The 27,383-nt window shown below is 41.2% G+C and overlaps 1 protein-coding gene across 1 annotated transcript; it reads right to left on the bottom strand.

Moving 5' to 3' along the window:
* nusap1 (nucleolar and spindle associated protein 1) lies at positions 1-26,256 on the bottom strand. The gene is made up of 11 exons (XM_080202015.1): positions 26,179-26,256; positions 20,986-21,054; positions 16,399-16,578; positions 16,068-16,263; positions 14,838-14,948; positions 12,313-12,419; positions 7,081-7,274; positions 6,553-6,725; positions 3,391-3,495; positions 1,463-1,550; positions 1-510 (listed from the first exon to the last, which is right to left on the bottom strand). The coding sequence occupies exons 1-11, from the start codon at positions 26,251-26,253 to the stop codon at positions 423-425; spliced, it is 1,386 nt and encodes a 461-aa protein (XP_080058141.1). The 5' UTR covers positions 26,254-26,256; the 3' UTR covers positions 1-422.
* Positions 26,257-27,383: the final 1,127 nt, after the last annotated feature.

Consider the following 27,383-nt stretch of genomic DNA (forward strand, 5'->3'; position numbering starts at 1 on the left):
ACTATTAAATAAACTGGTGTTGTGAGACTTCTTATTGTGTTTACCCCAGTCCAACGCTGGCATCTCTACATCTTCGATATGCAGCAGTGAGGCACTTACACTTTCCACGCTAGCTATTATTTTGATGCAAGCACTAGCACTCAATTCAATAGATAAAACCAAAGATGGTATGTGAAAAACAGAGGGTTTTAACAGTGACATTCATCGTGAAAGGAAATTATTGAATAATGGTCTCACTGAGTTGATTTAGGAAGACATTTAATTGCAAAATCTATTAGTTTCAAGGTTAAAACCACATGAACCAAAGCTTGGAGTGGACAGTACTTTATACAGAGGAAAAGAAATGAGAGATTAAAATATGGGAAAGTTCAACCATAAACACGTATAAGAAAGAAGTAGACAGCACAGAACATTGTTTCCTTTCACGCCATGACCAGTCCTCGCCTTGTGCTTATCACATTGTTCTTTCTCACTTTCCGTTCTTCCAAAAACGCTTCCCGTCGGTTCTCCCTGTGGAAAGAAAAGCTTCGGTTAAAATCCCCAAAGCAGTGGTGGTGGTGGGTGGGTAGCAAAGAAAATGTAAAACCAAGTCAAGGATCATGTCATGCTCATTATCCAATGGCCCAGGCTGTATAGTGGATAAAGTTCTGATTTCTCCCACAACTGAATAGCCTACTAACACTTAGTCTCAGCTCATACATGGGAAGAATTTGGGTGCGATTTTATCTGCTGTTCATGCTATGCTCCCTCTGCAGCGAGGTCAGAGAATTTAGCAGCCAGCCAAATCGCCATTCACTGCAGTGAGATGGGAAAATCCTGCCAGCATAAGATTCCGGCCTTTGTATTAGTTACCACTGCCTATGGAATTGTACAGCTAACAGCTACTGGAGGTGTGGGGAAGTGGTCAGAAAAAGGAATCTCTTTCCACATCCGAAAACAAAACATTTCAAATCTTCAACTAAATGAGTTCATTGGGAGACCAATTGACAGTGCCCATCAAAAAACAATCTACTTTTTGCAGCAACATCAACTCTTCTGTTTGTTCTCAAGTTGATATAACAGATAAGAATCATCTAGCCAACTAACTGTTGAAACACAGAACCAATAAAAAAGAAATTAATACTTTCTCCCACTTTTTTCTCTCCAGATTTGCCTTCAATTAACCCAGAACTTGCAATGGTTCATCCTGGACAAGCAACACAATTGCTCCCCCACCGATGAGTCCAAAATTCATTCTCACACACACCCCTTTTATTTATCTCAGAACTCTAGGTGAGATTTGAAACGTATGTATTATTCTACGCTCTTCACCAAGTTTGTTCCCACATCAGTACTAATCCTGGTACTTTGAAAGACGAAGGTCAAAGGGCCTCATACCTGGTTTACCAGATTCTAACTGCAGCACATCAGCAAACTAAAACACTGGTAAATATATTAAAGACTCAACTGAGTGAACCCTCACCTGGTCTGTAATTTTGGCTGCTTAGGATCCTTTTTGTGAGAATGGGCCATCCTGTTCTCTTTCTTCTCTTCCCAACTTTTCAGCTTTCCTACAAAGCAAATTATGAGTCATTAGATGGAGAGAGTTTGTGGTAATTCAGAACTATTCAAGTGGAGGTGCACTCCAAACTAAAAACAAGAAGTTAAAGGGAAACTCATGGCATCAACTAATAGAGTAGTGCCACAAAGAGAGGTTCCTTGATCTCTGTCTCTTCCTACTCCATCCCTTTCAGCTCCAGTTGATTCAGGCAGGTGGATAAATTCCACCCAACCCTCTAACAAGGTGGCTATAGAGAGCACAGAAGCATATTGTGGTGATGAATCAAGGCACCCTGAATCCATCTATTGGGAGAACAGAATTCAGCTTATTGCTTTTCTACCCATAATTGGGGACTATTTGAAGTTACTGTGCTATTCCACAGAGCAAGTGGCAAACGTTTGTGAGCAGTGCTTATTGGCAGCACTGGTGGTTCCTTCCATTACTTAGGATTGGAGGATGCTGATGGAGGTTAGATTTGTCTTTTTTTTGTGGGTAAGATATATCTGGGCAACTTTTCAATGTGTTAATGACAGTAACATAGCTGTTTTGGAACAGCTTGGCTCAGGAATGTTTGTTTTGGTGCACAGTTCTTCAGCGTCACACTAGGATTATCAAGGCCCATAAGTACATTGAAAAAAGTGTTTGCCATGCCCAAGTCAATCCCTAATTAGCTGGATACAGGTGTACATAGTGGAAGAGACATCAAGAAGACACTGAGCAGAATCAATCTTTGGATACTTTGAAATGAATTGCAGAGGCCTGCAAATACATCCGCCTTGTCTTGTGCACACACGCTGGGGTCCATGTTTAAGTTGGAGATATTCACAAACAAATCCTTTGTCTTGCTGGTCAGTAACATGTTACTTAGAGTTCCACCCTCCCTCAATGTACACTCGGATTTTGGAATTTTAACCAGCTAAAACCAGGCATCACAATGGCACAAAGCAACAGTTAGCTGCATGTCCATAACTGAAGTAAGACCTCTCAGTCTTTTAGGGCATTTCTTGCCAGGTATCCTGAACTTGAGTGGGAAGAATCCCAGCCTTGTACTTTTCACTAGCTACTGTTACATATGGGCATCAAGTGAAGACAGGGTTACATTTGGCCAACATTACTGTGAGCAAATAACATGTCAATTTCCACCGTGTAGGTGTTACACATGAAGAAAGGCCACTTGGTTAAGGGACCAGAGGGCTCCTAACACTTATGGATTTAAAGGCCAACAAGAGTAAGTAGCTCATAAGAGGGAGAGGGAAAAAAGCAAATGGCAATATTTATACAGTAAATCTGCACAAATTGTTGCTCAACCTGTAGTTGAATCAGAATCCTGCAACACAGGCCATTAAGCCCATCATCTGTGTCAGCTGCTTGACAGATCTATTCAATTATTGCCACAATCCTGCTCTTTCTCTAGTTTATCTGGAACACTATCAAATTATGCCTCCTTACTTTCAAAATCAAGGCCAGGAGAAACTACCCATGGTGGTTGCATGCTTCTAATTTCAGGGAATTTCTTCTGGTTTACAGGAGCTCAAACTAGGAAGTACTTTTCTCTTTGACTGGCGAATGAGCTAAGGCATAATTTGCTCTTTTGGCAATAAATAAGAAGTTAGCAGGATAATAGATGGCATGTCCCACCAGCTTTCAAGAGAATTGGATAATTATGTGAAGTCAGCAATTCAATAAATGTGAGCAATGGCATTAAATTCACTGTTTTTTCTAGAATTGATATGGGTGCAATGAACAAAATGGTCTGTGCTGTAAAAATCAGAAAACATGCTTTACCAATATTTGTACTTTGGCCTGACAGGAAATTTTGCAGAAGTCTAGGTGAAAAGATGCTTACTGACCTTTATGTGGCTTATATGGAAGAGGGCGAGACAAGCTTGCCTTCAGGTCAAACTTTTTGTTGGTTCCAGGAGTGGTGCTGCCAGAGAACCAGTATGGAGTAACCACTGAAAACAGGGAATGAGAAGACCATTAAAAACAAAGTGAAATATGCCTTTGGCTAATTTGATCTTGTATCCCCTTGATCTCTACTGAAAATTCAATTTGAAAGAAAAGATAGATCTGTAAAATTATACATCACCTTTAAAAGCAGAAAAGTCAAGCTCTCTTCAATAATTCTGCTCAGATCTTGGGTACACTTAGCACAACTGCATCCACTCCAAGGTTAATTTATCCCTATGAATATGTGGTGTTCAGAACTGCTCACTAGTCTCCAGATGTCCAATAAAGGCTTTCAATAGCTGAAGCATGATTTATACCCTCCTTCTGTTCTAGCCCTCGAGATAGAAAGCTGGCCTTTATATTAGCTTTTTTTTGGGTTTTCTGTATCTCATGACATTTTAATTATCTGTTTATTTGGATTGCCACTTAGAAAGTACGCTGCTCTATTATTTTGGGCTCAAAGTGGATGACTTCATACTTTCCTATGTTGGAATCCACTTGATAGCTTTGTCCATTCACTCCTATTAATCTGTTGTCAGTTCTAGTTTCCACTGATACTGCTGCCCCCACCTTTACAGAACCACATATCCAGGGCTACTGTAAATTGTTAAATAGGTAAAATGAACGGTTGAGGCCTCAACACAGGTTCTTACAGAATATCAAGTCAAATCCTGCCAAGTAAGAGTACTTGCTCAATAGCTGGTAAGCAGGAGACAGAGTAGGGCTAATTTCCTAATAGATTAATAATTTGCCTTCAATTCCACAAGCTTCAAACTTTAAATAGGGACTATCAAATGTCTTCAGGAAGTAAACAGCCAGAGACATTTTCAAATCCATGCTGGCTTTCTCTATAAATTCAAGGTGCTCAGTCACCCTATCCTTTGAGGCTCAAATCAATTTTCTGACAATAGATATTAGACTAACTAATTTAGAATTCCCTCTTTTACTTTTCTTAAATAGTGGGATGACGTGACCACTGACTTGTATGCAAATATTTTATGCTCCTCCATCTCTGTGATATCTGTTCCGATGATGCCACTTTCCAAAAATGGTGTTGCTGATGTCTTCATTAATCATGGCTGCCCACTCACTTTGGTTGCCAGGGCTATCAACCTGTCTGATCCATCTCCTGCACCTCTGCCCTCACTCCTCAAACCAGAATAGTGTTCCCCCTTGTCCTCGGTTTTCACCTCACCAACCTCTGCATTCAAAGGATCATCATCTGCCATCTCCAGCATGATGGCACCACCAAACACATCTACCTCCAATCCCATTCAGCAGGATCCATTCCCTCCAGGATACCCTGATCCACTCCTTCATCACACCCAACAATTCACACCCTTCCCACAACATATTTCCATGCAACTACAGAAAGTACCTCCTCTTTGCTCACCATGCAGTCCATTCTACATTGGAGACCAAACACAGACTGGGTGACCACTTTGCAGAACACCTTTGGTCCATCTGCAAGCATGACCCAAATTTTTGTCGCTTTAACAGACCATCCATCTCTCATGTCTGTCCTTGGCCTGTTGCAATGTTCCAGTGAAGACCAATGCAAACTGGAGGAAGAGCACCAATGCAAATTGGAGGAACATTAGGCACTTTATAGCTTACTGGACTTAATTTTAACAACTTCAGACCATGAACTCTCCTCCAACTTCACCCTATTTCCATCAGTTTAATGTTTCTTCTCCCCGCCCCCAAACCCCAATTCATCTCATTTTAATGTGTTACCATTTTCTCCCATCCACCCCTGAACTCCGCTGGGGTCATCTGTTACCTGTTTCACGTCATCCTTTGACACACTTCTTACTTTTGTTCTGCCATTTACACATTAGGAGAATGTGCTACTATCAGCACCCTTCTTAGCCACGATCACCACTATTTACATTCCCTTTGTCTTTTTGTCTCTCTCTCCCATCTCCACCAACTGCTAGTTCTCTATCCAACCATGTTTCTGGCACTAATGTGATCCACACATTAGCTATCCAGCCCCACAGCTCCCCCAAAACAGTACAAATCTCACCCTATTTTCTGCTCTGGTGAAGGGTCATCCAGACTTGAAATGTTAACTGCGCTCTCTCTCCACAGATGCTGTCAGGCTGGAAATTTTCCAGCATCTTCTGTGTTTGTATTTTATGCACTTTATTGATTACTACCAAGTTGATTGTATCTAGTCAACTCTAACAAAACACTCAGGTCTATGATAACTTCATTCCCTGCAACTGCAATATAATTCAGGGTACATATCATCCATTTTTCCTTTTGATGGGCAGTGTTACAATTTGATTTGCCATTATTATACCTATTAACATAATTGGTCCAACCCATTTTCATGGTCAAGTTTTCTTCTCTTACAATCCTTTCCATTAAAGTTGGACTGGTTGGCACTGAGCTCATCCCAGTCATTGATTAACCAACATCAGCCCATCAGGTTGTCACAATTGCTTGCCCCATCCTTTCAAATAAGCTCTCTTTCTGCAACCAACATCTTGTCCATTCCCAGGGTTTATCAGGAATCCCCACAGCTTTGAGTTTTATATGACATTTTCTGAAAGTCTGGCCTACATCACAAGCTTTCCAATATCCAGTTGGAATATTAAATTCCAAGGACAGGTAAACAGGATTTCTTTCGTCTTCTGAATGCATTGTGACAGCTATTTACTTTGTTATTATACAGAAATTAAATAATTTTACTCCCAATCAAGTCTATTATTTTTCATGGTTTAGGTAGATCATTACCAAAAGGAACCATTGGTGACTGGAACTGGCCTCAGGAATCACATATCATTAGTACTTCAATGCTGATTTTTGAATGCTGGATTTAGCATTCTTCTTGTTGAGTTCACTGTTCAAAGACAGCTCCTCACGATTATCCACAAGCTACAGCAAAGTGTCATGGTGAGGAGGCAAAACCTCAATAAATACCCTATAACCTCATGTTTCTGGCACTAATTTGATCCACACATTAGTTACCTAACCAATGGGGCTAACTGACCTCCACAAGATGCAGTGTACAAAAACAAAACAATCAAACTTAGACACTATTAAAGCAGTACCTTTAGTCTGATCAGGGTTACTAGTGTTGATGTTGGTTTGTTTTTCAAATCCCACTGGTTTGACTTTTTTCACTTCAGTGCCCGAGTTACTGGACAGTTCTGTGTAAGCAGACTTCCTGATTGGTGTCTTCATTGCACTACGTCCATCATTGCCTTTAACAATGTCTGTAAACCTGTACAGCAGAATGGGTATTAAATTTACACACATTAATTGAATTAGACATGCACATCAATGGTGGGCAGGGAGAAAGGGGAAGGGTTTTAAAAAAAAAGCAGGACATATAGAGGATCAAAAGAAGTGAATAATTAGGACAATGAGAATTATTACAGTCAAGAACACCAAATTATTTTGAGAATGTACCTCCACCCCAACTCTCGATAGGCTTTCAATTCATATATTCCTTAGACCAGTTTTCTAAATGGGCACAATATTCAAGGCTGAAGTGCACAGAAATGGATGTTAAAAAAAACACAAGAGCTTAAGTTAGCCTAAAGCTTTCTCTGGTTGAAAATGATTGAGGACATTACCTGACATTCATTTTGGTGACAGAGCTCACAGAAGGCAAGACTGATTTTTCATTCATGGTGGCTGCAGCAGCAGAGCAACGTGGTGATTTACGCTGGTTGGCAGGTGTGGATAATTGGTTAATTTTTGATGTCTGATGTATTGGGCTAATAAAAGGGAGTGTACTTGTCACAGCTTTTGGTTCATTTGCTGACTTCTACAAAAGAGAAGGGGAAAATGATAAACCTTACATTGCTTAGAAGAAAAGGGAAAATATTAAAACACAGCTGCATCCTGTTTAATCTAGCACCAGATACAATTTTGAATAAAGAACATTTTCAGACCCTGCCTACAGAGTTCATTGATGTTGAAGACAATAAAGTGAAATACGATTTCCTTTTTAGTCCAAATTTTGTCTAAGTTGCTGTTAATTTTCTCCTAAGGTTATGAAAACCATAAGAAATAGGAACAGCAGTAGGCCATTCAGTAGGAGCATGACTGAACTGACCAACATTCCTCATGTCCACTTTGCTGCCCTTTCCCTATAACCCTCGATTCCTTTACTGAGTATCTATCCCAACTTCTAAGTATACACAAACACTCTGCCTCCACAACTCTCTGTGGCAAGGAGTTCCAAAGACTCTCAACCCTCTTTATCTCAGTCTTAAATTGACACTCCTTTATTCTGAGACTATACCCTCTGGTCCTGGACTCTCCCATTTTCTCAGTATTTACCCAATCACACCCCTTAAGAACTGTGCATGTATCAATGAGATCATTTCTCATTCATTTAAATTCTAATAAGTCCCAACCCATTTAACGTTTCCTCCATACTGGGGAGCATCCTAGTGAAACTCCTCTGAACTGCTTCCAATAAAATATCAATAAGGGGACCAAAACTGCTCACAGGTGCATACTTCAGATTTTCTCACCAGTATTTTGTACTGTTGCAGCAAGACTTCCCTACTCTTATACTCTAACTCCCTTGCAATAAAGGACCTACATTCCATTAGCCTTCCTGATTACCTGCTGCATCAGTGTGCTAACTTTCTGCATTTTGTGCACAAGTCTCTTTGTGTTGCAGGTTTCTGCGCCTTTTCTCCATTTAAAAAAATGCTGTTCCTTTGTTCTCCCTTCCAAATAAACTTCACATTTTCCCACATTATACTTCATTTGCCCATTTCATTTACGTAACCTTTCAATATCTCTTTTTATCTCTCTTGCAACCTGTCTCTCCACCCATTTTTGTGTTGTCTGAAAATTTGGCTACAGTACATCCGCTTCATTCCTCCAAGTCATTAACATATATTGTAAACAATTGCAGTCTCAGCACTGACCCCCTTCAACCGCATTTGTTACAGGTTGCCAACCCGAAAAAGAACCCCTTATCCCCAGTAACTGTTTCCAGCCCATTAGCTAACTCTCTATCCATGCCAATATACCACCTCCAACACCATGAGTTCTTATGACTTAACCTTTTCTGAGGTACCCTGTTAAAATCCAAATGCAACACATCTGGCTCCCCTCTATCCACTCTGGTTGAGACTACCTCAAAAAAAACATAAAACTAGTCAGACAAAATTTCCCTTGCATGAAGCCATGCTGACTCTGCCTAATTAGGTTATGATTTTCCAAATGTGCTGCTATTACTTCCTTAATAATGGGTTCCAACAATACATATCAAGCTAGTTGGCCTACATTTTGTCTCCCTTTTTGACGAGGGATGTCTCACTGGCAGTTTTCCAATTCTCTGGCACTTATCCAGAACGTGTCGACCACACAATCTCAAACAGACCGCTGTCTGCAGCAAACTACCCAGCCTTCAGGAGAACGGTGACCATGACACCTCACAACCCTGCCACAGCAATCTCTGCAAGATGTGCCAGATCATCGATACAGATGCCATCATCTCACATGAGAACACCATCCACCAAGTGCATGGTACATACACTTGCGACTTGGCCAATGTAGTCTACCTGATATGCTGCAGGAAAGAATGTCCTGAAGCATGGTACATTGAGGAAACGTACAACAATGAACGAACAAACACTGCTCGACAATCACCAAGTAGGAGTGTTCCCTTCCAAGCGGGGAACACTTCAGCAGTCACAGGCACTCAGCCTCTGATCTTTGGGTAAGCATTCTCCAAGGCAGCCTTCACAATACACGACAATGCAGAATTGTTGAACAGAAACTGATAGCCAAGTTCCACATACATGAGGACAGCCTCAACTGGGACCTTAGGTATTAATAAGATGTTTGAAGTATCTTCCATAGCAAAGACTGATTTGCTCTGCTGCTTCCCACCTGGGTGCAACCCATCCAAGCTGGGTGACTTCAAGTGCTATCAGCTTTTCTGGTAACACCCTTTTAATCCACTTTTCATCCAATATCCCAACAGTTTCAATTATTGTAGCTTTGGTAAAGAGTAATGTAAAGTATTTTTCATTCTTCAGCCATGCCATCTGCTTCCATCAAATGGATTGTACTTTTAGTTCCTACTGCTCTTTATTTTTATATATAAAAACTTATGGGACATGGGCTAGGCCAGCATTTATTGCCCATCCCTAATTACCCTCAAGGTGGTGGCACATTGCCTTTTTGAGCTGTTGCATTCCATGTGGTGTATGTACATCAACAGTCAAGGTGGGAGTTCCATAATTTTGATGCAATCACAATGTAGTAATGATAATATATTTCCAAGTCAGGATGGTGTGTAGCTTGGTGGGGAACTGCCACATGATGAGCTCCCATATATTTGCTGGCACCTTCTTTCTGGACGGTGATGTCGTGAGTTTGAGTGTAGAGTATTGGGTTTCTGCAATGCAACTTGCTGATGGTAACGTTGCTGCCACTATGTGTTAGTAATGGAAATAATAAATATTTGTGGGTGGTAGATGGGGTCCAATCAACTGCACTGGTTTGTCCTAGTTGGTATTGACCTCGAGTGCTGTTGGAAATCCACCTGGCAAGTGGGAGTATATTCCATCACACTCTTGATGTGCCTTGTAGATGGTGGACAGGTAACTCAGATGAGCTACTTGTTGCAAGATTCCTCACCTCTATCCTGCAGTTGTAGCCACAGTATTTATATGCCTAGTTCCAGTTCAGTTCTTGGTTAATATTAACTCCCCAGGATATCAATAATGGGGATGATGATGCCATTGAATATCAAGGAGCAGTGGTTAGATACTCTCTTGTTGTAGATGGTCACTGGCAGACACTTGTGTAGCATAAATGTTACTTGCCATTTGTTAGCTAAAGCCTAAATATTGTCCAGGTCTTGCTATATTTTGAAAATGAATTACTTAGTTATGTAAGGACTCAAATGGTGCTGGACATTTGCACAATGTCCCCACTTCTGATCTTATGTTGGAAAGTCATTGATGAAACAGCCAAAGATGATTGGGCTTACCCCGAAGAACTCCTGCAATGATGTTCTTTAATGATGATTAGCCTCCCAACAACCATAACCATCTTCCTTTGTGCGAGGTGTGACTCCAACCAGCAGAAATGACTCCCCCCTGCCCCACCACCCCCCCCTCCAGTTGTGCTAGAGCTCTTGGATGCCAAATACTGCCTTGGTGTCAAAGGAAGTCACTCTCACTTTACCTCTGGCATTCAGCTCTTCTGCCCATGCTTGAACCAAGGCTGTACTGAAGTCAGGAGCTGAGTACTCTGGTGGATCCCAAACTGAGAATCAGTGAGAAGGTTATTGCTGAGGAAGTGTTACTTCATAGCATTGTTGATGACCCCTTCCATCACTTCACCAATGATTTAGAGTGGATTAATGGGGTAATTGGCTAGATTGGATTTGTCCTGTTTCTTGTGTACAGGACATACTTGGACAATTTCCCACACTGCTGGGTACGTAACTCTACTGAAACAACTTGGCACTGCAAGTTCTTGAGCACAGGTATGTCAGAGTCCACAGCTGTTGCAGGAAGTCAGACTAGGCAAAATTACTCTTCCAGGCACTAGCACAGAGACAATGGGCTGAATGGTCTCTTGTAATTACTCTATGATGTATGATAAGCAGATAAGGAAATAATAAAGTGAAAAAAAACAAAAGGGTGGCACGGTAGCACCGTGGTTAGCACTGCTGCTTCACAGCTCCAGGGTCCTGAGTCCGATTCCCAGCTCGGGTCACTGTCTGTGTGGAGTTTGCACGTTCTCCTCGTGTCTGCATGGGTTTCCTCCGGTTTCCTCCCACAGTCCAAAGATGTGCGGGTTAGGTTGATTGGCCATGCTAAGAAATTGCCCCTTAGTGTCCAGGGATGCGTAGGTTAGAGGGATTAGTGGGTATAATATGTAGGGATATGGGAGTAGGGCCTGGGTGGGATTGTGTTCGGTGCAGACTTGATGGGCCAAAATAGCATTGAGGGAACAGTTCCAGCGAAGAGGGCTGCAGATTGACATTCCCAGGAAGCAGAGTTGGACAATACAAAATATGCTAGAGTCTGTAATCTTCTAATCTTCCCAGCCAATCAGCAAGTCATTCTGTAGCACTATGGATAATATAAATGAAACCCTGGATAAGTTTTTAAAAAAAAATCCCAAATTCAGTCCACAATCCCATAAATCAAAGCTGCTTTCTTGAATGTCAATAGTTTAGCAACATTAGCAATTTTTTTTGCCCACAGAATGTCTCACAGTCAAACCCAATTATCCAATACTTACAAGCTCATTTCCCAACATAGGTCATTGTATAGACATCTGCAGTAGAAACTCAAGCTCTGTGGGAAATTCAAGACTCTAAGGCAATCTGACTGAAAACTGCTTACACTAACCAGCATGACGGCAACATGGCCAGCATGTTCTGGAAAGCTATCTATCACACTACATAGTAATCTTAGTTATTAGAATTGAATTAGAATTGTAGTAAGATGTGAAAAGCAGCAACCAAATTAAGATTCCCAGCAAACCTTTTTGCACACTTGATAATCAGGAGTATGGAAAACAGAACACACATTTGGGAATTCATTTTGCAATAGATAGGCTGTTTTCTTACATGGCGTAACAACATGATCATTCATCTGAGTGTGCACACAGGAAATTAAGCATGTCTATAATTGCCTACTTTTAGATACAGTTCATGTTCATTGGCAACCAGTGGACTTGGTTAAAGCTGGTGGCATTGGTCATAAAATGACCCCTCATAAGGAGGGCACTGAAGATTACCTATTTATTAAAACATCAGTATAAATGCATATAGCAGATGTCAAAACACCATTTAGTTGTAGACGTATCCTCACCTGTTTGATAGAGTTACCAACAGATTCAATGCGTTTTCTTTTTCGTTCAAGATACAAGTCAATTGACTCCATTTTGTTGAAATTAGCTTGATGAATCTTTTTCCAGTCTAGAAATATCAAATTCTGAGTTAATACCCAGATCTCAATCCCAAAAATCACACAGCATCACAAAAATCCTAGAATTCCAATTAACATACTGAATTAATAACACTGAATGCATGAGACTCTTTGTGGCACCTTATCAAAGGCCTTTTAGAAGATATGTTTACATCTACCTGCATTTTCCTAGTCTATTCTGTTACTTTTCTTTGAAGAATTCAACAAGATTAATTAATAGCACCTCCTTTTTGAAATCCAAGCTGACATTCTTCACTGCCAGATGTTTAGTTATCTTGTCTCTTTGTGCAGATCTAGCATATTTCCTGCCACTAACATTAAACCAACAGTCTAGAAGTTTCTCCTTTCATGAAGATAGGAATAACATTGAGGTTTGCAACATGTGGTGTCACTATTCCCTTTATTTAATAAAGCTTTATGTGTTAACCTTGGTGCTCTGATTATCTACTACTTATTTATACTGTGCCTTTAATGTAATAACATATCCCAAGGTGCTTCACAGGGTCATCATAAAATAAAATGACACCAAGCTACATTAATAAATACTAGGGCAGATTACCAAATACATAGTCAAAGTAGCAGGTTTTAAGGACCATCTTAAAAGGAGGAAAGCGAGATAAAGAGGCAGAAAGATGTGTGGAAAGTAATATAGAGGTTGAGACTTAGGTAACTGAATGGTGAGATCCTCAAAAGACCAGAATTAGTTTGGCACAGATTTCTGAGGATTGTGGGCTCAAGAGTAGAGAAGAGAGATCGGGAAGGGCAAAGCTATGGAAGGATCTGAAAACAAGGGCAAGAATTTTAAAATGAAGACATTGCTTGATCAGTGGTCAATGTAGGTCAGTGAGCATAGGTTACAGTTAACTGGAGAAAAATCAAGCCTTAAAAAAATTACAGTTTAGAGGAATTAAACCACATATTCAAATACAGTAGCTTCAATACATGTCTATAAAGTGAACTTCTGTAACCTTGGCCTGTATACTGATCTTAACTGCATGAACCAGAAACAGCCTGGTTAGATCCAATATGAATTTATAAGGTGTGTTGGATGCATGAGAGTTTTCTTTGGAACGTAGTAGATAAAGGGAACCAACACCAGATGCTCTGGGCTGATTAAAAATCAATTGTGTGTCTTAGTAACTGGTCAATTGGATCATATGGCTTGTAAACCATCTAGGATATAAGAATGAAGAACAAAACCATGTTCTTTGTAGCAGAGATAAAACAGATCCAATAAGAGGTAATATGTCTACCCAGGATCCAAGAAGTACAAGAAACCCAAAGAGACCTGGAGTTCAAGTCAAAGCCTCAGAAGTCTTCAAGACATACCCAGCCCAGGCTTTTGCTCATTCTGCTGTTCTTGGCTGGAACAGGATGTCTAACTTGTTACACTGTATTAATTACTACCCAGTTGAATAAAATTATGTTTACTTAATCTTTTCATTTTACCACCATATGACGACATCACATTCCAAATCTCTATGGGACATGGTGCAAGTTAAGATGCAGCAGAGTTCTGAACGACTTGAGGGTAGAATGTGGGAGACTAGCCAGGTGTGCATTGGAATAGTCTAAAGGTAACAGACAAATGTGGGTTTCAGCAGATGAGCTGAAACAGAGACAATGGCAGAGGAAGTGGAAATAAACACAGTTTTAGTGATGACGGGAAGTCAAGCATCTTGGGGTCAAATGAGACAAGGTTGCTACAACAAAAAATCTTCCCAATTAGAAAGGCTAGCAGGACTAGAGGACACAGCCTGAAGATAAGGGGGGCAGTTTAGTTCAGGGTTGAGGAGGAACCTCTTCACTCAAAGGGTGTTGAATCTCTGGAATTCTCTGCCCGTTGATGTGGTGGAGGCTACCTTGCTAAATATATTTAAGTCACGGGTAGATAGGTTTCTGGTAGACAGGGGAATTAAGGGTTACGGGGAGAAAGTGGAACTGATCCATTTCAGATCCGCCATGATCTTATTGAATGGTGGGGCAGGCTCGAAGGGCTAAATGGCCTACTCCTGCTCCTACTTCTTATGTTCTTATGTTTATCCATCTACCTGAACTATATATTTATCATTTCTATTACCGAATTAGTAGCCTCTTCAGAAAATATGGTACAAATAATATGCAGGTGGACTGACACATATATGGAGCTTACACAAAATTTACTAAATGATATTTGTAATTAAGCTGAGATGATATCAGTACTGGGGACTAGGAAACCATCTACTCTTTGTATTCAGAGCCAGTATCATGTATTTCTAGTGTCAGAATCAACAGGAATTACATACTATGATGCTCTCAAGATTGTCATATATTGTAAGAAATACCAGATACAGCAGTGTAGGATTAAGTGACAATATCCCAAAATCAGATTACTACTTCACTTTACAGAAGCAATTACAATTTCTTACCAGGAGTGACACGGTTTAGCGCACTTTTCCCAATGGGAGACTTGAATCCAGGTTTCCCAACTGATCCAACGAAACGTGGAATTTTGCCAGCCTTTGATCGAGCAGCAGTTCCTAAAATCAAGTAAAGACAGGATCAATAACTTTTTGATCAGTGTCCCCCAACTATTCTCATTTTCGGAACTGGACTTGTAGAGAAAAAACAAAAATGAAATTCCTGACAGCACTTCAAGTCAGACACAATGCAATTTTAAGGTGCTTTGTGCAGTTTGATATTGCATTCTAAAAGAGCTAATTTCACAAACTATTGGGTGGTGTGGAGGATAAACCAATTGCTTGAACTTGAGCAAGAAAATAAGCAGTTCTCAAAGAAAGCCACTCTCTCTCTCCTCTTCTTCAGATAGGCCATTGCAGCAAAGCCCCTTATCTACAAAACATTTGATTGTACAGGAAGTGGTGTGATCACTTAATACCAGGCTACAGTGCTTGCCACCTAATCATGACTGCTGTGCAGACAAGAAAACTTACCCTTCCTCCAAATCAAAATTTTCTGGGTTTGAGTAGTCCCACTTGTTGACTACAGAAGAAGATTCTGTAGCTTGTTGGCTACAGAAAAATTCAGCCACTGGTGCAGGCAGACCAGCATACATCAATGCTGGTCCCCAGCCTGGAAAAATTGAAGGAGTAAATGGCAGAAAGGTTATTAGGCTGTAAAGCCACATGCTAAATCTAAAATATATGGTTGATATGAAAGGGACAGACAAGGGTGATCAACCAACATTGCAGCAACCCATGAAAGATGGGACAAACTGAAAGGGAGAGGGGAGTTTGCACATCATGCCTTGTAAACAAAATACAATTACTAAAATACACACATCCTACAGGGATCACTGGCTGATTCTTTCCTTTCTTTTGCCTTGGGTTCTTATCCAGTGAAGACCAGATAACTCAATATAAAGCATGATTGAATTTGGGACATTTTGACAATTTTTGAATTACCAGCTTTCTTCAAATGTTTAAACACCAAATGCTTACATCTTCAGAAAGTAAAGCTGAAGTGTAAACCTTTTTTGGTTAAAAATGTTTTTGGCTTGACAAATAAAAATTAATTTAAGTACATTCAGTTTAAAAAGTGCTGTGACAAAAAAGCTAATAGTGATCCATTCCAATGTTATATTCATTAAATTCCATAGATTTGAGTATGTGTGGGGTGAGGTTAAACAGTTGCACTACCTTTGGCTGTATTAGTTGCTGTCTCAGATGAGCAATGTGTGCATTGGGTCACAGTAGCACTTCCATCAGCCACATTTCCTGTACTTTCAGCTCCAGTTCCCGTCACATTCTCAAATTCAGCATGACGTTTTCTTTGTCTCCTATTGGAGTCTGGACTGCCTGTTTTTTCATACTTTTCCAAGTGAGGTGAAGGTTCCTACACAAGTATTTCATAATAAAGTAGCATTTAAAATATCTTGAAACAGAATCGTAACAAATAAAATTCCATGTTAGACAGCAGGACAGTATGTGAACTTGTGCAGATAGTAAATCAGCTGTAGAGATGCTATACCATTGAAGGCTGTTCATTATCAGAAACTGTGACAGCCTGCAGGTGAACGGATTCATTCAGATTTTCATTTGGTCCTTCCTTGCCTTTGTTAGACAATCTCCCTTTGCCCCGTCGTTTAGTCACATTAAAGTCTTCCCATTTTACTATATTAAGTGTATCACACTTTTCTTCTGAAGGAGCCTACAAACAAACAAATATGCTTCAGCAACACAAATCAACATCACTTACAATAGTTCTGCTTACAAGCAGGCAAAACTCCTTGCATTGCATGACAATATTCAACAAATATAGCAAATTTCATCTTGTTCACTGTTATTTTGCCTTTTACAACTTGGTGGGAACACAAGGAAAAGCTAAGTTTTGGAAGCAGCAATATCTACAGAGCAAATATAAGTGTTTGATGTGGGTCTCTCACTCCCAAGATAAACAGAAATGCTGGAATATGGACTCTTACCATCTGTGGTATAATGCACATTTTTTTTTAGAAAGAGGGCTAACCTATCAATTCAGCATTATGTGCTTTCAATATTAGACTGTTAGGGACATTGTGCTCCTCACTGATTGTTTAATAGCTCAGCACACTTGAAAGGCAGATGTTGCCATCTCTGCTCACAGTGGCAAAGTTTTGACTAAATTCTTTTAAATACCATTTACAACAATCGGGCGCACAGTTTCAGCAAGTCACACTCACTCTTTAAAAATGCAAAGCTGAATTCTTGATTTAGGAGTAGGGCACTTAGCCCTTCGAGCTTGCTCTGCAATTCAATGTGATCAAGGCTGATCCGATTGTAATCTTAACGCCATCCTCCCATCATCTCCAACTTCCCCCTTATCAATAATCTCTCTACCAGTGCCTTACAAATATCTAAAGTCTTTGTATCATGCTGTTTGAAATGGTGTTCCAAAGACTCATAACCCTCAGAAAAAATTACTACTCAACTATTGTAACTGGATGATTTTTTTTTAAAAAGTGGCCCCTAGTAATGAATTTCCCCACAAAAGGTATCCTCTCCACATCCACCCTTCAAGACTCCTCTGGAATTTGTTTCTTTCAATCAAGCTACTTCTTATTTTCTAAACACCAGCAAATACAAGTCTAGCTGTCCAACCTTTTCTCATAAGGCAACCCATCCAGCCCAGGTATGAGCTTAGTAAATCTTTACTGAATTGATTCAAACACATTTAGATCTTTCCCTAAATAAGGAGGCCAATAAACAGTTCTCCAGATATGATCTCACCAACCTGATTAACTGAAGCATAGCCTCCCTACTTTTGTATTCAATTCACCTCACAATGATAATATTTTGTTAGCTTTCCTAATTATTTGCTGTACCGTATACTAGCACTGATCCGTGTGCACACCATTTGTTGCATCTTACCATCCAGGAAAGCATTCATGCCTATCCTCTGTTTCCTGTTAGCCATGATGTGGACGTGCCGGCGTTTGACTGGCACGGACTGTGTCGGCACGACAGCACAGAGTCGCTGAGCAGAGACTGATAGCCAAGTTCCACACACATGAGGACGGTCTCAACAGGGATCTTGGGTTCATGTCGCACTATCTGTAACCCCCGTGACTTGCCTGGGTTTGCAAAACCTCACTCACTGTGCTGTCTGGAGACAATACACATCTCTTTAACCTGTGATCAGTGCTCCTTCCACACACATTGTCAGCCACTTTAGGACTTGAACAGCAGGTTAGGTGTAAAGATTCGCATTCTAATCAGTAATCTCTAAACTGTCTGTGCTTTATATGCTCTGTCCGAGGCTAGAACTCTCCATTCACCTTACGAAGAGGAAGTCCCCTTGAAAGCTTGTGAGTTTACTATCAAATAAATCAGTTGGACTAAAACCTGGTGTTGTCAGACTTTTTACTCCTGTTAGCCAGCCAATCTTTCATCAATGTAAATATGTTATCCCCTATACATTTTATCACTTTTTGCAATAACCTTTGTGCCACTTTTCCAAATGCCTTCTGGAAATCCAAAAACAGTATATCTATCCCTTTATCCCTTTAGGTGTTGGGTTGCAATTTGTCAGGAAGAAGTGACAAGTGCCTCAGTCGGTCCTTTGGCAGATGCCAAGAGTAACACAGTAGAAAACTGTGGGCTTATCCTGTGTAGCCAAACAGACCATTTAAAATGGTGTTTTGTAAAGCATTCTGGGACAATTGGACAAGAAACTAAATCAACAGGCTGCAGTTTTAAGATAGAGACAAACAGGCTGCAACCCTGGCGTTTGACAAGGTACCTCACAAGAGGTTATTGCAGAAGGTCAGGGGACATGGAGTTGGGGGTAGGGTGTTAGCATGGATAGAGGATTGGTTGTCAAATAGGAGGCAGAGAGTGGGGGTCAATAGGTGCTATTCGGATTGGTGGATGGTGACTAGTGGCGTGCCCCAGGGGTCAGTGCTGGGGCCTCAGCTATTTACCATTTATATAGATGATCTGGAGGAGGGAACCGAGTGTATGGTGTCGAAATTTGCTGATGACACCAAGATTGGTGGAACGGCAAATTGTGCGGAGGGTGTGGAGAGTCTGCAGAAGGACCTAGATAGGCTGGGCGAATGGGCCAGGAAATGGCAAATGGAATTTAATGTTGGCAAGTGAGATGGTCCACTTTGGTAGGAATAATGGTAGGAAGGACTATTACTTACGTGGCGAAAAACTACAGCAGGCGACAGTGCAGAGGGACCTCGGGGTCCTTGTGCATGAGTCGCAAAAACCCAGCTTGCAGGGGCAGCAAGTGGTCAGGAAGGCTAATGGGATGCTGGCCTTCATAGCGAGGGGGATTGAATATAAAAGTAGGGAGGTCTTGCTGCGGCTGTATAGGGCATTGGTGAGGCCGCAGCTGGAGTACTGTGTGCAGTTTTGGGCGCCATGCTTGCGCAAGGATATTTTGGCCTTGGAGGGAGTGCAGAGGAGGTTTACTAGGCTGATGCCGGAGTTGAGGGGGTTGAGCTATGAGGAGAGGCTGAATAAACTAGGCTTGTACTCGTTAGAGTTTAGAAGAATGAGGGGAGATCTCATTGAGACATATAAGATGATGAATGGGATGGATAGGATAGAGGTGGAGAGACTCTTCCCACTCAAAGGATAGTAGGACTAGGGGGCACAGCCTCAAGATAAAGGGGGGGGGCTGTTCAGAACGGAGTTGAGGAGGAACTTCTTCACTCAAAGGGTGGTGAATCTCTGGAATTCTCTGCCCGTTGAAGTGGTGGAGGCTACCTCGCTAAATATTTTTAAGACGCGGGTTGATGGGTTTTTGATAAGAGAGGGGATTAAGGGTTATGGGGAGAGGGCGGGAATGTGGAACTGAGCCACGACAGATCAGCCATGATCTTGTTGAATGGCAGGGCAGGCTCGAAGGGCTAGATGGCCTACTCCTGCTCCTATTTCTTATGTTCTTATTTTTTATCCACTGCATATGTCACTTCTTCAAAGAACTCCAATAAATTCGTTAAACTTGATTTACCTTTCACAAAATCATGTTAACTCTGCCTGACTATCCTGATTTTTAACTGCCCCACTATAATAATACCTATAACAAATGTTAAACTAACTGGCTTGTAGTTTCCTTTCTATCTCCTTCCCTTTTTGAATGAAGGAATTACATTAACTATTTTTCAAGCTAAGGAACCTTTCCCAAGCCCCATTCATCACAGTTGCTAGGTCAAAATCCTGGAACTCCCTCCCTTACTGTACTGTAGGCATACCAAAGCACATGGACTGTAGTGGTTCAAGAAAGCAACCTACCACTACCTTCTGAAAGCCAATTAGGGATGGGCAATAAATGCAAACCTTCTATGTATTCTGAAATATCCCCTTAAATCTCTGCCTTGGCATCACTACTGACCAATCAACACAAGCTAAATGACTAGTTCACTTAAGTTTAAAAGTTGACTTAGTAGTGTCATAAGTAAGCTTACATTAACACTACAATGAAGCGACAGCCTTAACTTATAGTGTGAAAATCCCTCTGGCACCTACTCAGGCACAGAGAAAGAATTTAGCATGGCCAATGCACCTAACAAGCACGTTTCAGACTGTAGGTCAAAACCCACGCAGACACAGGGAGAACGTGCAGCCTCCACACATACAGTGATTCAATCCAGGAGTTTGAAATGTGGTTCCATAGTGCTGTAAGGCAGCAGTGCTAACCAATGTGCCTCTTGCTGCTTGAAGCTAGGCTATTTACATGCCTGAGGCTATAAGGGGTTTTCCACAAATCCGACATAATTAATCATTACTTCACACTTGTATACCAAATGGATAAAGTGCCCAACCTCTACCATCTCTGGATCTGGGCATTATTGATGGTTCACACAGAGAACGAGACTGTCATTCAACATTTAATCCTTTTTTTCCCCAGGTCAGAAACAGTACTGATCAAGAATAAAATTAAAGGCTCTACTTCTAATTTTGGCCTCTTGTGCATTCCCAATTTTATTCTCACCACCACTGGCAACTGCATCTTCAAGTATCAAAGCCTCGTGAAGCTCTTTAGAATGTTTCACTAAGTTAATGATGCTACATAAGTATAAGCTATTCTTTATTCAGTTTTAAAACTTTATTTTCACATTCATACCTTCAGATCAGAATCAGTCTTCTGCTCTTGTTTGAAGTACTCTTGCAAGTTTTTCAGTAACTTATCTGTCTGAATTAGAAACAGGAAGTAAGACAATGAAGAGACTTTAAACAATGTCAAGAGAAAATTTTGCATTTTTATAAACATGATAGCAACCATATGTAGTGTTCGCATATAATGTTCTTTGGAACAAACTGTAAAGATTTACAACCCAAAACTAAAACGTCACAATTCCTTGGGCTGAACAATTAGTTTTTGCAGCCTTAATAGAGATAGAAAACTTTTACAGTGCTGGAGTGGCCACTGACCCCACTCTTCTCACCTGCCATTAGCATGCAATGGAAGATTCACAGCTCAGCGTCAAGTCCTGGGGTGGGACTCAAACCTGGAGTCTCAAAGACAGGGACTCCGCCCATTGCACCACAAGACATGCCATGCCTCGCAAATTTATATAGAGCCTTGAATGTAATGTAATGTCCCAAGACACTTCAAAAAAGCATTATGAAACGAAGTATGACACTGGTCTACATAAAGAGAGATTAGGTCAGATGACAAAGCTTGGTTGAAGAGGTAGGTCTTTAAGGACTTTCTTAGAGGAGGAAAATGAGGTAGTGAGGTGGGCAGGTGTAAGGAAAATATTGCAGAGCTTAGGGCCTTGGCAACTGAAAGTCAATGAACACAAAACTGGGAATGCATAAGAGGCGTGAATTTGAAGAAAGCAGATATCTTGATGGTTATAAGGCTAGAGGAGGAGATTAGAGATGGTCAAGATGAAGCCACAGAGGGAATTGTAAAAAGGATGAGAATTTTAAAATTAAGAGATTCTTTGACCTGGAGCCAATGTAGGTCAACAAGCACAGAGCTAAAAACGGAATGGGACTTGGCATAAGTTAAGGGATTCATTAAGGGGAAGTTGTGTTTGACAAATTTATTGGAATTCTATGAGGATGTGACCAGTGCGGTAGACAGAGGGGAACCGGTGGGCGTGGTGTTTCTCGATTTTCAGAAGGCGTTTGATAAGGTGCCGCACAAAAGGTTGCTTCAGAAGGTTAGGGGGCATGGAGTTGGGGGTAAGGTGTTCGTGTGGATAGAGGATTGGCTGTCTAATAGGAGGCAGAGAGTTGGTATCAATGGGTGCTATTCTGATTGGCGGCTGGTAACTAGTGGATTGCCGCAGGGATCGGTGCTGGGGCCTCAGCTATTTACCATTTATATAAATGATCTGGAGGAGGGGGCTGAGTGTAGGGTGTTGAAATTTGCTGATGACATAAAGATGAGTGGAAAAGCAAATTGTGCGGAGGGTGTGGAAAGTCTGCAGAGGGATCTGGACAGGCTGAGCAAGTGGGCGAGGACCTGGCAGATGGAGGACAATGTTAGCAAGTGAGAGGTTATCCACTTTGGCAGGAATAATAGTAGGAGGGATTACTATTTAAAGGGTGGAAAACTGCAGCATGCTATGGAGCAAGGGGACCTGGGGGTTCTTGTACATGAGTCACAAAAACCCAGTCTGCAGGTGCAGCAGGTGATCAAGAAGGCAAATGGGATGCTGGTCTTTATAGCGAGGGGGATAAAATATAAAAGCAGGGAGGTCTTGCTGCAACTGTACAGGGCACAGGTGAGGCTGCAGCTGGAGTACTGTGTGCAGTTTTGGTCGCCGCACTTACGCAAGGATATTTTGGCCTTGGAGGTTCACTAGGCTGATACCGGAGATGAGGGGGTTGGACTATGAAGAGAGACTAAATAGACTGGGTCTGTACTCATTGGAGTTTAGAAGAATGAGGGGGGATCTTATAGAGACATATAAGATAATGAAGGGGATGGATGGGGTAGAGGTGGAGAGATTCTTCCCGCTCAGAAAGGAGAGCAGGACTAGAGGGCACAGCCTCAAGATTTGGGGGGGGGGGGGGTGCAGTTTAGAACGGAGTTGAGGAGGAACTTCTTCACTCAAAGGGTGGTGAATCTCCGGAATTCTCTGCCCGTTGAAGTGGTGGAGGCTACCTCACTAAATATATTTAAGTCACATGTAGATAGGTTTTTGGTAGGCAGTCAGTTGTGACTTTGATGAGATCCATTCCAAGGTCCCTCTGTTCTACAATTCATAACATCTATGTATTCCCTTGCCTTGTTTACACTTCACAAATGCATCACCTTACACTTCAAAGATTAAGTTCTGTTTGCCAATTTTATGTTCATCTAAATCAGTCAAGTGATCACTTCCTTACTATCAACCACATGGTCATTTTCATATTCTTTCATGGAATGTGGGTATCCACCCCAAATTGCCCTTCAGCAATGGTGGTGGTGAGCTGCCTTCTTGAACTGCTGCCATGTGGTGTATGCATACCCACACCACGTTCAGGGGGAATTCCTGGATTTTGACCCAGTGAGAGTGAAGGAACAGCAATGCAATTCCAAGTCAGGGTAGTATGGGGCTTGGAAAAGAACATGCAGGTAGTGGTATTTCCGTGCATCTATGGGCCTTGTTGCTCTGGTAGCCACAGTATTTACATGGCTGGTCCAGTTCCGTTTCTGGTACATGATAATCCACGGGATATTGATAGTGGGGAAATTCAGCAATGATAAAGCCATTGTATGTCATGGGGAGATGGTGACAATTGCCACTTATCAGTCCAAGCTTGAATGTTGCCCAATTCTTGATGCTTGGGCACACACTGCTTCAAATATTTGAGGAATCACAAATGGTGCTGAACATTATGCAGTGAACATCCCCACTCCTGACTTTATGATGGAGGGAAGATTATTAAGGTGATCGGAAGAATTGGAGGGGACATGAGAAAAAAACTTCTTCATCTAGAGGAAGGTGGGTAGTTTTAAAACACATTGCTTGGTTTGGTAGAAACCCTCAACTCGTTTAAAAAGTACTTGGATCTGCACCCAAGTGCTGTAACCTGCAAGGTTACCTATAACAGCCAGCCAGATGTTGGAAAGTGGGATTAGAATGGGCAGTCTTGTTTCTTCCTCAGTCAGTGCAGACATAATGAGCTGAATAGCCTCTCCGTGCCTTAACTTTTCTATTGTTGGGTCTAGGAAATTACTCTGAAGAACTCTTGCACCAATGTCCCTGATTGACCTACTGCTGGGGTAGCAAATTGGGACAGCTGAGTACCTGAGAATGGAGGGGGTGAAAGGTGAGGAATCTAAGAGGGGTAAAGAGAAACGTTTAGGAAGAAGTGGAAATAGGAGTTGAAGGGCTTGGGCCTTTAATGACAGCCCAAATACATTTGTGAATGGATTCTGGGAACAAAAGGCTGGAAAGCAGGAGTTGTTTGGTGGTTAGTTATATATATTTCAATGCGAGTAAATAAGACAGATGAACTAAGGACAGAGTGATATCTCAAAATATGATGTAATAGCTATTACTGAAACATGATTTAAAGGAGGGTAGGAAAGGCAGCTTAATATTCTTGGTTACAGAGTTTTCAGACAGGATGGAGGAAATCAAAGAAGGGAATCAGAATAATAGTTAAAGAAACGCTCAAAAGCTGTGAGGAACAAATGATAAACAAGGAAGAGCATTAAATGAGGACACATGAATTGAACTTGAGAGACAAAGAATAGTGCACTCATTTGATATTATAGGCCCCATAACTGACAAATACATTCACTTTGCAAAGCCCCACACCAAACAAATACTATACTGCTTATATGATTAACTCAAGGCTGTAAAGGGAAACAATTTCATTTTGGATGACCAGACCACAACACTCTCTCAGAAACAACGCAACATCCAATTTACCACTGGCTCAGTGTTTGCTTTCACTACAAAGTCTAAGCTGAACTGCAACCCAAACAAACAACTCTTAAGACCACACTAAACATTCAGTTTATAATTATTGTTTATATATTCTTTGGCTATAACTTGACATTGAGCACACCCATCATGTTCAAAGTTAGGCTTCAGTTTTAATTATTATATAACTTCAGTTGAATTAGATTGTTGGTTGCTTAAACTTGTGAACTATTTCCAAGTCTCGATTATACTATACTCAAAACATTGGATCCATTCTCTTTCCACTGTCAGACCAGCTGAGATTTTCCAGCACATTGTTTTTGTTTATTAACTTGCATTAGCTAAAAGTTACACACAGACATTGTTTTTAACATTGGCATTGCAGGAAAGCCACAATTTGTGTTTACTAAGTCAGTTAGGTACTATCATTTTGGACTACTTTGAGATCTGACTGACAGTAAGTGAAAAAACAGACTGGCATTTCCAGCAACTCTTAAGGATGAGATGTTTTCCATCTTGGGGATGGAAATAACTGATTAAAAGGAATACCCACTTCACTCCATTTTTAGTGATCAACACAAATCACATCTGAGTGTCACCAAGATTATTGGCATATTAGTATCAGTAACATTACATTGGTGCAGATTGCATTTATTTGACACGCTTTATTCAACAGGATAATTAAAAATGCTCTGCAGACATCTCTCAGGATTTGCCCCTCCCCCCTATGCAATATCCCACTTTTGGGAAATAGAGTTCACAACGAGGCTATAATGCAACAGTTCTTGCTGTGGGTATGCCGGCGTTGGACTGGCGTAAACACAGTAAAAAGTCTGACAACACCAGGTTTTAGTCCAACCTATTTATTTGATAATATTCTCACTAGCTTTCGAGGGGACAGCCTCGACCTGACGAAGAGGCTGTCCCCTCGAAAGCTAGTGAGAATATTATCAAATAAATAGGTTGGACTAAAACCTGGTGTTGTCAGACTTTTTACAGTTCTTGCTGTCAGGGCATCAACATTAATGAAAGCAAATTACTGCGGATGCTAGAATCTGAAACCAAAAGAGAAAAATGCTGGAAAATCTCAGCAGGTTTGGCAGATCTATAAAGGAGAAAAAAGAGCTGATGTTTCAAAAAAATATTTTATTAATAGTTATTTAAATTTGTGACTTAAATTTAATCAATTTGCTTCCAAGCTTCGACAAAGAGCCACTTGGACTCGAAACATCAGCTCTTTTCCTTCCTTATTGATGTTGCCAAACCTGTTGAAATTTTTCTCTTTGTGGGATCGACATTAATAACCTCAGGATACAATAACGCAGAGAGTCCACTGCCCTACTCCACTCCTCTTCCCAAACCCCAAGCAACTTCTCCTCTGCTCCGGCGGCGGGTCCTTCTCTACCCCCGGAGTAGCCGCCTCCGTCGCCCACTCTGCTCACCTTTATGTTGGCCTTCAGTCCATGCCGCTTAGCGAGCCGCTGCAGCTCACTGTACTTGAGTCCCTCCAGCTCCATGGCCCTGTGCTGTTCCTCGGCGCTCCTCCTGCCGCTGCCGCTAACGGTCACCGCTCAGATTCAAAATCTTCTCCCCAACCCACCCATTGGCTGCAAGAAAACGGCGCCAAACAATCAAACTCCATTTCTATTGGTTACCAAATTCCGTTACCCGCCTCTCCCCTGCATCACAGCCAATGGAAACCGAGAGCTCCCTTTGAATGACATTACCATGTGTTACTCTGATCCACTACAAATCCACTGATTCCCCACATTGAAGTTCCAAAGAGTCGTAGGGACTCGGAATGTTAACTTTGCTGTCAGACATGCCGAGTCTTTCCCGCATTTTCTGTTTTTATTCTGAAGTCCTATTCCGTTCAAAGCATTACCTCCCATTGTCTCTTCACAGATGCTGCCAGACCTGTACTTTCTGATTTTATTTCAGATTTTAAGCACCAGATTGCTTTGAACAAAAAATACCAGTTACAGAACTCCATTCAGAAAAACACAATTTCATTGCTACCGTCTGTCTACTATGGCCAAGCCAGTTCTGACAAAGGGTCATCTGGACTTGAAACATGAGCTCTTTTCTCTCCTTACAAATGCTGACAGATCTGCTGAAATTTTCCAGCATTTTTCTCTTTTGGGAGAATAACCTCAGGATACATAACTCAGAGACTGCAACACCCAAGCTAGTTCAGCCTTGATCCTACGTCATTTAACCTTTTGTACCAGCCTGCCATGAGGGAACTTGTCAAATGCTTTACTGAAGTCCATGGCACTTCCCTCATCAATCATTTCTGTCACCTCCTAAAAAAACTCAATTAGTGAAACATGATCTCCCTCGTACAAAACCATGCTGTCTGACTCTAATAAGACCATTCAGTTCCGAATGTATATAGATCATATCCCTAAGAATCTTCTCCAACAATTTCACTGATGTCAAGCTCACTGGCCTATAATTACCTAGGGTATCCCTGCTACCCTTCTTAAATAATAGGATTACATTGGCTATCATCCAATCCTCTGAGACCTCACCTGGACCAACAAGGAAAAAAAGATTTCTGTTAGAGGCCCAGCAATTTCCTCTTTTGTCTCCCTCAGTAATATGGGATTGATGCCATTTGGTCCTGAGGATTTGTCTACCTTAA

This window comes from Carcharhinus amblyrhynchos, chromosome 14 (genome assembly GCF_965287045.1).
Source record: "Carcharhinus amblyrhynchos chromosome 14, sCarAmb.v2.hapA, whole genome shotgun sequence".
NCBI classification, from domain to species: Eukaryota; Metazoa; Chordata; class Chondrichthyes; order Carcharhiniformes; family Carcharhinidae; genus Carcharhinus; species Carcharhinus amblyrhynchos.